Source organism: Electrophorus electricus, chromosome 26, assembly GCF_013358815.1.
Source record: "Electrophorus electricus isolate fEleEle1 chromosome 26, fEleEle1.pri, whole genome shotgun sequence".
Classification (NCBI taxonomy): domain Eukaryota; kingdom Metazoa; phylum Chordata; class Actinopteri; order Gymnotiformes; family Gymnotidae; genus Electrophorus; species Electrophorus electricus.
In genome coordinates this window covers 4,334,327-4,347,500 of record NC_049560.1, presented here as the reverse complement: position 1 = coordinate 4,347,500, position 13,174 = coordinate 4,334,327, and the positions used below count along the sequence as shown (strand labels likewise).

Sequence of the window (13,174 nt, the reverse complement as noted above, 5' to 3'; positions counted from 1 at the left end):
CATTACTATCCACAAAATATTTGCATTATGAGCTGTCTAATGACACTGGAATGAGCCCTTGATAGAGACCCTGCTGAGGTTTGTTTACTGGTTTCTGTATAAGAGGAATTTTCCAAGCTTCCAACGTCACACTGTATACACTATCTTTTTCATCACAACATATAATCAGGACACATTCAAGGTCAGGACTAATAGTAATTGAAGATGTTAGTCTTTGATATGTAAACATAAATCACCTTTGTGTCACTGATCTAGGTAGGGGGCACTGTATAAAAAGCACTTTTTTATGTGAACAAAAAAATTCCGTATGGATGAAAAGAACATCATTTGTTTACAACAGTGAACCAACCTGTGAAATCTCCTCTTGTAGCACTGTAGACCTTACAGTAAGTGACCTCTGTGGATTCTCCTGGCTGGCTTTGGCTGCTATGAATTTTCTCAGAAGCCTGTTTACTGAGCTCTGGCCAGACCTGTTCACAGGTCCCTCAGCCAATGTCTGCCACCAACGCACCACTTGGCCTCAGTGGCAGAGTTTAAGGACTTCCATCATTGGCATTTATGAAATAAAGTCTTCATTGCCAGCCTAAGTGCTTCATTCTTCCACCCCAAACCCTGACAAACGGTCCAGAGTCTGGAGTGGGATGAAGACCAACAAGATATCGCTTCAGTTCTCCCACAATTAGCCACGGCTTAATGCTCAGAAATGAGATCGCCTTATGCGCTCTACACCGTGGCCGACGTGGGAAACGTGTGTAGGAATCAACACGGCGGCGATGAACGCGCAAACGTGATGGCTTGCCGCCGCCGCCTGTCGTAATGCCGAATTAACGTTTACGGAATTACGTTTCAAGTGAAGATCGGTCGCCGACGAAAAAACGAGACACGTGCGTGCGTGGGAGGGAGGGATATGTGCACTAAAAAAAAGACAGAAACAAAGAACAGTAAAGGTGAGAAAAATGAGGAAACAATGTATCAGAAAGAAGAAGAAACAACAATTCCCCAATTCTGCCTCTGCCTCTCCCTTTCTGACTTCCTTACTGAGACTGACACATCGCTATTTAGGAAGCACACAGAGTATGTTCCTTGGCTCACTGTAACTTACCGGCACACGTTTTTTTAGCCGCAGCGTGTTACGCTCTGTCCTCTGCACCTATGTAACGAATGGCTTTGCAGTTGCTGAGATTCCGGCTTGGTGATTTAGCGGTGTGAAAATAATTTTTCCAGCCGTGGGAAAGGAAAAAAAAAAACCCACTGAAGTCAGCCACAGCTTCTGTGCCGGGTAAGCTACCCTGACCTGAGAAGACAGTCTGTTTGTTATAATGCACTAAACTGAATGCAGTAGGATAATGCATTCAGAGTGAAGAGACACCACAACAATACAAAGCCATTGGCCATCTGAAAAAGCAGTGGGGACAATAGATCAGTGGTGGCTCAGTGGTTAAGGTACTTGACTTGTAATTGGACGGTTGCTGATTCAAGCCCCACCACTGCCAAGCTGCCACTGTTGGGCACCTGAGTAAGGCCCTTAATTGCTCAAGTTGCACTCACTCATAATTGTAAGTTGCTTGGGATAAAAGTGTCAGCTAAATGCCCTAAACATAATGTAAAAACCCAGAAATATAAATCGAACACATGCAGTCTGGAAATGAAAGGCAACTCACACCTTTATTCATTTCTGAGGAGAATGTGAGAATAGGGAGCAACTACGTTTCCTTGTTGGACAACATGCTGGCAATGCTATTACACACAGACACATGAAAGCACATCAAGCTCCTCTTTACAGAGTGTAAAACAGACGCCATCCTCCCATTACCCCGAAGGATCTTTAGACCTACAAATACAATGTCCTTTTTGTTTGTTGCTGCATTGCACAGGAAACTGCAATTACAGTTGAAGGCGAGCCAAACGTGCACCTTTGGGACTGGAGACAGTTTTCTCCTGGAAGCCAGTTGGCTCTCCCCTGGAGGACCTGCAGCAGTGTGCAGCGGTGCCCACAGCCGCTACGCTTTGCAGGGGGAGGGAGAGCAGAGAGGGAGGGGTGGAGGAATGTAAGCAGGCCAGAACCACTGGTCAAATATTGATGTTTCTTTCGACCACTTGCAGGATATCTATCTAGCCAGCTGGTCTGACTGATCGGTCACCTAACTGCAAATATAACAAAAAGTAAAATGTCTAATAAGTTACCTTGGACAAGAACACGGAATATTCCCAGAAACTGTACTAATCACAAAATGATCGCCATATCTAGTGTGATGCTTGTGAGTTGTTATATGCACAATGTTAGCCAAAAGAAAAAACTTCATAGAGCTTAACCATAACACATGAACTAAGCAGACAAAGACCCAGAGCCAAAGAAACGAAACAGCTGTTTATTAAGTAGTTTTGCATGCTGAATCCAAATATGCTTTCAGAATTTCTCTATTAACCAACTGTTTTTTTTTTTGTTCCATTATATTTGCATCTATATGTATTGGATTTAGCAGATGTGATCTACTGCTTTTAGCTGTCTGCTTAGACAGAACAAGTAGTTTACAACCAATTACACTCACATATCGTTATGTATAATGGCACAGAAGGAAGGTGAGTGGGGCCCAACTATGCTGGCAGACTATTACTGGACGCTGAGGAGGGACGTTTATGATTATACATATTTTAAATGTATGAATATGTAATATATACTTTTTGTAAAATTCACTTAAAAACCATGCCTGAGAGAAACCTCTTTAAAACAGATTCGAATTCAGTCTAAAAAGAACTATTAGGACCTCATATTTTAGTTTCGGACACACACACACACATTTATATTGTGACCGGTGTTATTAAATTCCAATAAAGTGACTCGCTACTTGAGTCTTTTTAACAGATACTTTCTTATTTTTAAATAAGTCAAGTCATAATTTCAAGGACTACTTTTACTTCGACTTGAGTCATTATTATTTAAAAGTAACAGTACTTTTACCTGAGGACAGTTTTTGGCTACTCACCGATGTCAGTGACTAGAAAAGACATTTGTTCTATATTGTTTCTGTATTGGTCGTTCTGTATTACTTGTCATTACTGTATTATTTTGTAATATTTTTATAGATGCTCACTTCACAGAATAATGAGCTGTGTTCAGCCACGATGGCAACATTAATGCCATCATAACAACCAGGTGATAATTATGGAAAATCTAAAAAGGACTGAAATTAGTTGAACTGACTGCACCACAGTGTGACAATAATATACTTCATAAAGAATAAGTATACTTTTTTTATAATTTACTTTTCAGAATAATTAGTCTTTGTTCTTGAACATTTAATTACATAGGCTGTCAAAAGAATGTTGACATAGAGAAAAATTAGTATGTTGCATTTTCTGTTCATTAGGGTGATTTATGTGTCACCTTGCCTGTCGCCCCTTTTAGAAACAAACCTAAGAAACGTCAACTTTTACAAAACAAACATTTTAGGGGCACAGGACAATAAACAAGAAGAATAAGTAGGAAAACAACTTTTTTGTATAGCCAAAAAATATTTTGCATAGACAATTCAAAGGTGGCCGAACACATGAGTACTTAAATCACCACTAAATTCTCCATGAAAGCATTGGAAATAAATGTTCCAAATAATCCTCAGATCAGACATCAAAAAAAAAACCCCAATGCTGTTCTTGAACTATCAGCATTAAACAGTTAAGTTTAAAGCATGTTGAGTCACCCAAGCCTTGATATTTACATAATTCTTATACTTCATAATTCCCCCATCCACACTTGTAACCCTGACATGAAACAGCACTATTAATAGGGCCGTAACAGCGTGACGTGTGTGTTGCAGCTCCGAGTGCCTCATATCTGCAGAGGGCGGTGTGTCCTGGCAGCCGTGCAGAGCGGGAGGCTGCACCAGCTCCGCACCTTTCATCTGGCCTTCCTGCTCCGCTATTGTTAGCATCTGGAAAGCCTCTGACATTCCGGGTAATGGGCGATGTTCCACGCAGCAGGCTCTGAGTGCAGGCCCCCCCAGCCTGCCTGTCTGCCCTCCCCCACTCTCCTCCATCCTCCTCTCCGCCCCAACAATCCCTCCGTTCTCTGTCTCGCTGGCGGAAGGATCCTGGCCCTGCACTCTCAGTGCTGTGCGCTCTGCCGGATGATGGCTGTGTCATAAGTGGGCTAAAGTCTGAAGAGTGCTGTGCAAGGCACGTTGTCTTGTCTGCCTGAGTTCTGAAAAACAGCAGGTATCCTCTGCTGGACATCAGTTTAATTCACAATGCCTTCACATCACACATGTTCATGCTCCGGTAAACATAACTTTGTTCCCAAACTTTTTGGAACCTTTGGAAGAATTTGGTCGATAAAGGCTCTGAGAAATATCTCTATTTTATAGATTTTACAATAGAAAGAAATGAGAAAACTTTTAGTAAGGTAAAATGTATAACATTCGTAAAAAGCTGAAGAAATCCCCACTGTCTCATTAACTGGCACCCATAGATTTCTTTAATGAGAAACGACTAATTGATATTATCCCTTTGTGACGACGGAGGCGAGGCAGGGTGCAGAGACAGGCCGTGTCGTACACAAAGACGTTTGTTAAAACAGGTAACAGAACAAAACAAAATGAAACACGGGGACCATTAAACACTCAGACTACTTGGAATATAACAGGCAGTCTAGATGCACAATGAGGCACCACACAATGAAGCAGCTGATACAAAGCATACCTGGGGTCAAACACGGACAAACACCAACGACTGCACAGGACTTTATATACATACACGGTAACAATGTAAAACAAGGAACAGGTGTGATACACGAGAGGGGTGTGGCCCCGAACATGCACACAGCATCACACAAACATAGGGAGGAGTCTAGAAGGAGGGGCCCCTGCCGTGACACCCTTAATGAGTTCCTGTTTTTCAAGCACACCCAAATCTTTAGATGACTAGCGGTGATCCATTACTTCACTAGAGTGTAAAAATAGTGTATGGCAAATACTTTGAAACATGTATCAACATGGATAAATCAGAGAATACACAGTTGGAATGAGACAAAAGGTGACCCATCATAAATCAGTCAAGGACTGTAAAAAGCTTGATGCCTAAAAATACCCATCTCCATTACTGGGGCAATAATTAAGACATTTCAAACAACTGTGGCTGTGATGGACCTGCCGGGAAGAGGACACAAAGCTTTGAAAGCTTCATGTGCATGCATGTTGTGGAGGACGTTAAGAGTCTCCAAGCATCACAGCTGGACAATTTCAGGACTCAGATGCATCCTGTGGTCCCCAATAACCGTTTTGGAAGTGTGCCATAATAAAGCCTCTGATTTCCTCTAACCATGAAGGAAACAGTCTGAAGTGAAATGTTGATTGGAACTGGGTTCTATATTCAGATGACACATGAATAGAGCTTTTTTGGCAACAGCCACCAGAGGTTGGGCAGTATGGTGGTGAATTTGTGGCACCATGTGGTTATTTTGCAAAGGCCCTGGTAATATTGCCAAGATGCATGTTATCAGGGACTTCATCAAACACCAGGAGATTCTGACCAAGATTTGGGCCCTCGGACTCTAAGACCAGGTTGTGGAGTTGTGATTGGCTCACTTGGCTCAGCAATGAAGCAAACATTCCATATCCATACTGAAATGGGTCGCTGATGGCAAAATCAAGCCTTATCATTGGCCAGTCAAGAGGGAGGACCAAGGACGATGAAGGACATATGTTCTTTTTAAAAAAGTATACACATACATTACTAAAAGGGTCAATTTCTCCCACACTTTCAGTATAACATTAAGCTGATAAACAACACAGATTTTTAATGGCCATTTTAAGCTCTTGTTTACCAATTATAGCAATTATTCCTGAGGCCACAGTAACAACATAACACCATGTATTCAAAGTACTGTAGCAATATAACACCACATATGCAGATTACTATAGAGGGTGTTGCAGTATTGGCACAAACCATTCTGAACAATTTGCACAAAGGGACAGGAAAGTGAAACAGCATACTATAATAAACCTCACAGTGGGGTTTGCAGTGAGGAGCTGTCTGCTTTATTCAGCCAAGACAAGACAGCGCTGGAGTCACACATCAACAGGGAAGCTAAACCCACATATACTATCCGGCAGCAGGGAATACTTCATCATAGCTTTCCCAGCACTATCCAGGTCAGCCTCTCCTGTTACGTCAGCAAGGACAATGCAACTCTTCAGACTGTTAGATATTGGTAGATTGAGCCCCTGTACAACTACCCAAGCACGCAGATGCGCTGTATCAGTATGAAAACATGAGGTACTGGGATAACCTGGGTCGCATAAACAAGAATGCTACGAATTTACAAACAAAGATTCAAACTGAAAATAGTGTGCAGAGGTTCTGCTTTGTTTGATTTAAATACTATACCACAAAATTGCTGCCGTGCTATTTCACCATCTTCTGATAATTAATTTTGCGAATGAAGTAAATACTGTTCACATCAAATTCGACCTCAGTCCAGCTCTAGTTAGATAAAACGTTGTAAAAATCTAATAAGCTTAAAAAAAAACAAAAAACGATACACAGAATCTATAAACATTTTATAGACATCTACCCAGAGGACCATTGAGTGGATTGTGTAGGTGGAGAAACTGTAAACAAACCCTCTACACTCTCTGAATGAAAACTTTTCAGTTCTTTAAGCTGAGAATATAACTGTAAACAGCAGTGATACTGTATATCCCTGTATTATCCCAGACCATACGTAGTGCTTCCAGCAAGACGGGAGAGCGAGACGTATGGTGTAAGCGTCTACGCTCGTTTCCACATCTTCGCCGTTGCCCGCTGAGCCAGGCTTTAAGTGCTGGCGTGAAGAAATCTATACAAACTGCGCATGCTGTTGCACACGATCACGAGCTCCAGCTCACTATGGTCAGTTCCTCCCCTTCAGGAACACAGAGCACACGCAGGCCATCAGCAGCAGTTAGAGTCTTCACCTTCCTCTGATGCAGATCCATCCTTCCCTTGCAGCGGCTCTCCAACCTGAGCTGACATGACTGCTCTGTGTCCTCGTCTAACCATGCCAATACCACACCGCACAGAAGAGGCTATTCCTGGTGAGCATGCCAATGTATTTTTTTTTTAAAATATGGACTCACGGATAAGTCACAGTCTTAAATCATAAGATTGCAAACCAATTTCCAGGCACAGTTCAGTAACTTTTTTGGTTATTTTGTTATGGAAGTTCAAATTGCTAAATTTGACAAGATATATCTGAGGTGCATCAACAATAATTTTAACTTAAACATATGAGAACAAAAATAAACACCTATAAGCGTTCAAGGCGAACACACAAACTGGCATGAAATGAGCATCTGATTAAAACAGTAGTTATTTAAGATAACATCTAGAATGCATATTTGTTCAGATAAACCACATAGAATACTGATCTGAAACACAAACTGAGTAATTCAATTCAAATCAAAGTGATTTAATGTATTTCTCCTAGAAAATCATAAAATAAACAAAAAAAATGTACTAAAATTACTCCTACCACACAAAAGCAAATCAAATGAAACAAATCCCATATGGTCTACTGAATCATAACTTCCAGGGGTGTTCACTACTCAGACATCTAAGATCTTTCTCAAGCTTCTCTAGCAAAAGAAATGGAATGCTCACCATTGTCAGAAAGGCCCTAATCTCAAAAAAGTTCCCCCTCCCCAAAGCAATGTTTCCTTCCAATCCTGTTCGTTAAGTAAGACCCACAAACCCTACAAATCCTGTTCGTTAAGTAAGCCTTACTGGGTTTTATAGGATTATGTCCAATGTGACTGATAACATAAATGTATTTATGCATACAGAAGTGAAATCAAGAGGAAAGAGACAAACGATGAAGTTTCCATAAGCTTCTGCTAGCAAGATATTCCTGAGGTCATACACTGAACTCCGGTTTCCAGTCGACTTCAGCTCACTAAGCCAAACAAGGCAGGGATGTCTTCATAAACGTGGCCCGCAAACAAGACATAATGGTGGCCACAAAATATGCTGCAGAGTGCATTATTTTAACATAATCCTGAAGGCGCTGCTGGATTTAGCAGTGAAGAATCCTGGGCAGGAAAATCAATAGCCTCCTCATGCCTGGTTCCTCACGGTGAATTCAGAATCTGGTGGGTGGCTTGGAGCAAAATCCTTGAAGCAAAATCTGGAAGGTAGCTACATGTAGCAGCTTAAGGACAAACTATGCATTTTTATTCTCACACTGGATTTACCCTGCTGATTTATTCATTGTGTAGGCAGACCAGTTTATTTTAAAGATTTAAATGGATGGCAGAAACATAAAGGTATTCTATCCATTACATGCCGCATCTCAGACAGATCCGGACAATCCGGTGGTTGACGTACATTGTGCCTCGTTCAACGCTGTGTTGGTTGGTTTAGATAAAGACACAACACTTTAAAAGATTTACCTCCTGAAAGCTGCATTTGTTTATTTATTTAGCAGACACAGCTACATTCTAAGCAATGTACAAAACGTGCAGACAGCGGGTGCAGAACTCCGGATCCTTGTGTTCCTCTTCTGTACATTTATCTTCTTTCTCTCGGAAGACTCTGTATATTGTGAGTGGGTCTTTGCATGAGCTGTGTGCTGATTTCCTCCTCGCATAGCATCGAGCGGGCCGTGTGATGGCTTGCTCAGCTCCAGGGCACGCCACTGAGACTGATAGAATGGCACCAGTGTGCGAGACGTGGCACCTTCTCACCCCACCACTGGATGATGCCTTTTCATAATTAAGGGCGGGCCGGCACAGCTCCGCTGTTATGAGTGCCGTGAAAGCAGCCATTTATCAAAAAGGCTCCTGCGTGGTGCCTAAAGGAACTCTGGGGAAAGGCAGCTGCACATCATTGATTACAGAGGCTGATGAACTTCCACCTGCACCACAGTGAAAAATATCAGCAAACAAGGCCCTCCTGAGCTCAAAGCATCCGGGCTCGTGCATGAACTGCACTATTTGCCTGTTCATCCCTTTCCGAGGTTTTGGTGCGTCAGCTGTTCTGGTTTGGGTAGTTCTAGGCTGCGTGACACGATGACTGAATAGGGACTGCGATTGATTTTTTTCCCGGCTGGCTATGGTTCTGGATATAATGTCATCAGGCAAGATCAATTTTAGCAGTAGGTTCTGTGTAGTGCTTCAGACAAGCATAGGAAAATGCAGTAACCTGGGCCTTGAAACAGCCATGCACATACATGATGGGGGGGGGGAACAGGAAAGCATTTTTTTTTAAACCTACAAAACATTCTGTGACCAATTGTGTATGACAGTGAACATGCCTCCCAGTTAACCTGAGGAAATTTATGTGAAAAACATTTAACCATTTAATCATTCAGCGCAAGTCAGTTACACACAAACACAAACTTGTTAAGCTTGTTGCCACTGTCACCCAGCAGGAGAGGCACGCACGCACGCACGCACGCACGCACACACACACACACACACACACACACACACACCGCACCTCAAAATCACCTGATTACTAATTACCAGCACCTGTGCCTTATTTATCTCTCCCTATATAAAGCTCACAGGTAGTCTCTTCCAGCGCTCACCAGTGGTGCCTAAGAAGATGGCATCTGGAGTTGTCTTCTCGCTAGTGTCACCATGCTATGAGCCTTGCTATGAGCCTTACTGCCAGCACTTGGTTTCATGTTGCGGTTAACCAGCTCAACGCTGTGTCTTTATGTCTACCTTTACGTCTATGTCTTCAATTGCACTCACATCCTCCCTGCCACCGTCACACTCTCATGCACAGATTTTACTCTGATTTAAGGTGTAATTACCGCTATAAGGTACTCTGTTTACCAAGTCATCATGAAAGGTTATCCAGTGAGAGCAGGTCTGCAGACAGGTAAGCTGACATCATCTACTGGTGTCTGTTCATCGTATGTGAAAGAACCCTAATCACCTTTTCACTATCGTTTCTATCTTTTCAATTTGCTTGCTGGTGTTCGCATCTGTAATCTAAAGTTCTCATAGCGTCTCACACCTGGAAAAAAGGAGACACTGAGATTACACACCTTGATCCATTTTAATGAACATGAGCACAGAGGCAAGTGAAAGAGACTGGACTCAATTACTGCGCAAAACTACTGGCTTCCGTCAACATTGATTTGTGCAGGGCAAAGATCTTTGCCTTAGCCAGCCTCTCTAATTGCACTATCCCTGACCCTCTAATTACTTTGCTAGGGCTGCTCGAGTCTGTACTTTACACTTTTTCACTCATCCCTGGAGTTGTAAAGAGCAGGACAGAACAGAGGAGCACTGCAGTATGGAAGATTAAGCTGTCCATCAGCAAGTTGAAGCCAACTGAGATTTAGGGCCAAAGTACGGACAGGCTGAACGCATCGCTGGCACAACCCCAGTCACGAGTGGTTACAGAGCACAAAACAACAAAACAGACACTCACCCGATGCCGCCAAAGTACCATTTCCCCGGTTAGGTTTGCCGTGGTCTGAGTTATCTCCACCTGTACTTTCTGTCATGTGAGATGGCTGGCTCGTGGTGACGACAGAGTCCTGTCCAGATGTTGTCCCATGACCCAATACAAATGATTCAGAAGGCCTTGACCTGAATTCTGCTCGCTGGGAAGTTTCATTGACAAATGGCACAGTCAGTAGAAATGTGTTAGTAGTAGTGTGAGGTCCCATTTCAGTCATATCTGTGGTTGGGACAGGTGTCTCTGGTTCCTGAGTCTCTTCTTGAACCACTGGCAGCAAAGTAACAGTCATGGTAGGGTCTGTGGTGGCCACGGTATCTTCACCTGTTGTGTCTTCTGTAGCTGGAACGTGGCTAACTGTTGTCACAGCAGTGTCACTAGGTGTTTGTTCCGTGAGTTCGAGAGTGGTGGCCATGTAAGCTGTCTGGACTTCAGATGTGCTGGGCACAGTCACGCTCTGCTTCCTCGTAATCAACGGCATCATGACCTTGTTTAAAGCAGAGCTCCCGGATTGTTCTGCGGGGCGATGCACACGGAGGACCTGCCCTCTGGCCTCGGCGGCTGTGCTGCCTGCGTTCTCCTGCCTGGGTGCTGAGACACTGGCAGTATCGGGGGGCAGCTGAGTTGGCAGCTGCACACGCTGCCACTGGACGGTGGTTTGCAGAAGCATGTCCTGGTCTTTGGACGCAGTCGCCTGTTTTATCTGATCTCTGCTGTTAAATAATTCTTTCCCTCCACTTCCTTCAGTGTCTTTGTGTTCCTCTGAAAAGCCTCGCTGCAGAAAGGACTGTGAAGGCAAGCCCTTGGGTGGAAGGTCGCTCTCGTCGATCAGATCCTTGCCTTCCCCAGAGAAGTTCTCATGGTTGTCCCTCGACACCGGCAGTGCCATGATCTCCAGCGCTGCCCTTTTGGCCTCCATGGGCTCACTGGTTTGGGTCAGGAGGAGGCCATTGGTGTCCAGGAGGGCGTATCCTCTCAAAGACTTGAAAGCCCATCTCTGCTGGTGGTCTCCCTGCATGGTTGGTGAGTCAAAACTCCTCGCTGACCCAAAGGGGCGGGTGGCAGCTGTGGGATTGGTCTCCTCCATCCGTTCTGACGCAATTACTCCTATAAGGACGACACCACACTGTGATTAACACTGTGGGGGTGGGGGGGGGTGGGATTGTTTTATTTATGCATGTTTAATTAGCAGCCAAAACATGTCTTACCCCTTCCCCAAAACTGCTGCTATAAACTTTAATGTATGCAGCCCAGTACGGTGCTCTCATTATCTATCCATCAGTCCCCTTTAGAAACGCTGACATTTATACTGGATCTATTTCACACTACATGATCTCACAGTATAGAGTAACAGTACATCTTACTCAGTCTTGTCTGTCATTCAAACTTCAAAGGTCACAGAAAAATTCTCTTCTGCTTTGCTTATGTGGACTATATTGTCTTACAAAGTAAAAAAAAAAAAGTTTCAAAAAGTTATCTGTGTAACAGACAACAATGTAACTTCTTAATACAGTTTAGTGGGGAGAAAGCGCTTTAGAGGCAGTTGCAATAATAATTTCCATAACTCTGTACCTGCTCTGCACAAAGTCACTAAAAATGAGGCGTCTGTTCCTCTCAATAATGCAAAGACTTGCATCACACACCATTGACAGTTCTTTCCCGTCTTACTGTCCGATATTCTTAGTAAATCCTGCGTGTTTGTGTGTGTGCATGTATGTGTGTGTGTGTGCATGTATGTGTGTATGTGCATGTATGTGTGTGTGTGTGCATGTATGTGTGTGTGTGTGTGCGTGCATGTTTGTGTGCTTAGTATTAAAAAGTAATGATTCTGCAAGGACCAGAGCCTTGTCATTGTGGTGTTTGCAGTGACTCAGCATGAAGTAATGCTGCATTGCAAAATGTACATACACGAACTAATCTGACTAAGGGCCACAAAGCAGGATTTAATATAACAGGGGCTGAATACCAGAGACTCCATAGTCCACCACTTCACAGCAATTTGTACTCACACCGCTGTGCCTCCCTACGACCTAATGCATTATCCTAAGGAAAAGAGGGTCGATTTTGCAAGGTTCAATTTAAAGGTGCTGCTTATTTTCTATCAAGACCTCCATGAAATGAGCTGCAGGAGTCAACATGAGTTGTCTGGAAGGCAACATGCAGTCTGTAGTCTTTGTGCAGAACTATTTGCACACTGCATGTTCCGTATGAATAATGAAATATTTAATGAAAAATGAAGTATTCAGTGCTCTGCTGTTACAGTGTTGCATAAACGTAGTGCAATTTACATAGCCAAGTAATTGACTAATTAATGATATTAATAACGTATTAACTCTTTCAGTCATGCATTTGGAAGGAGATTAAAAAGCTATATCTGATTTCCAAGACCATCACATGATGTAGGCCTATCTGATTTTACTGGTGGGAAGAAAATGGGAGAAAGAAACATAAGGAGTATATAAATAATTACCCACATTCCATTTCATGCGTTCATGAAAAAACTGTGCACGCGTCGTATATCACTAGAGATATAAAAATCTGCAGGGAGAAAGAAAGCTCTCCTGCCCTTAGCGTCCTCAGTGTGATGAGACAAGACCTCGTCTGATCAGAGTGTATTCGTTGCGTTATACCAGTTCGAACATTGCAGAGATTTGCATATATTCGCCTTTTTGTTCAGCAAATTCAGTGTCGAAGACAAAGAGTTTGGAGCATGCAGGGTCAGTCT

The 13,174-nt window shown here is 43.1% G+C and overlaps 1 protein-coding gene across 3 annotated transcripts in view; it reads right to left on the bottom strand.

The window, feature by feature from the left end:
- ncanb (neurocan b) overlaps positions 1–13,174 on the bottom strand; it is an 86,617-nt gene that overhangs the window by 34,972 nt on the left and 38,471 nt on the right. For all 3 annotated transcript variants that reach the window (XM_035523353.1, XM_035523351.1, XM_035523354.1), the window contains exon 8: positions 10,420–11,556. In XM_035523353.1, the coding sequence (XP_035379246.1) occupies positions 10,420–11,556 (1,137 nt within the window). The remainder of the gene's footprint in view (positions 1–10,419; positions 11,557–13,174) is intronic.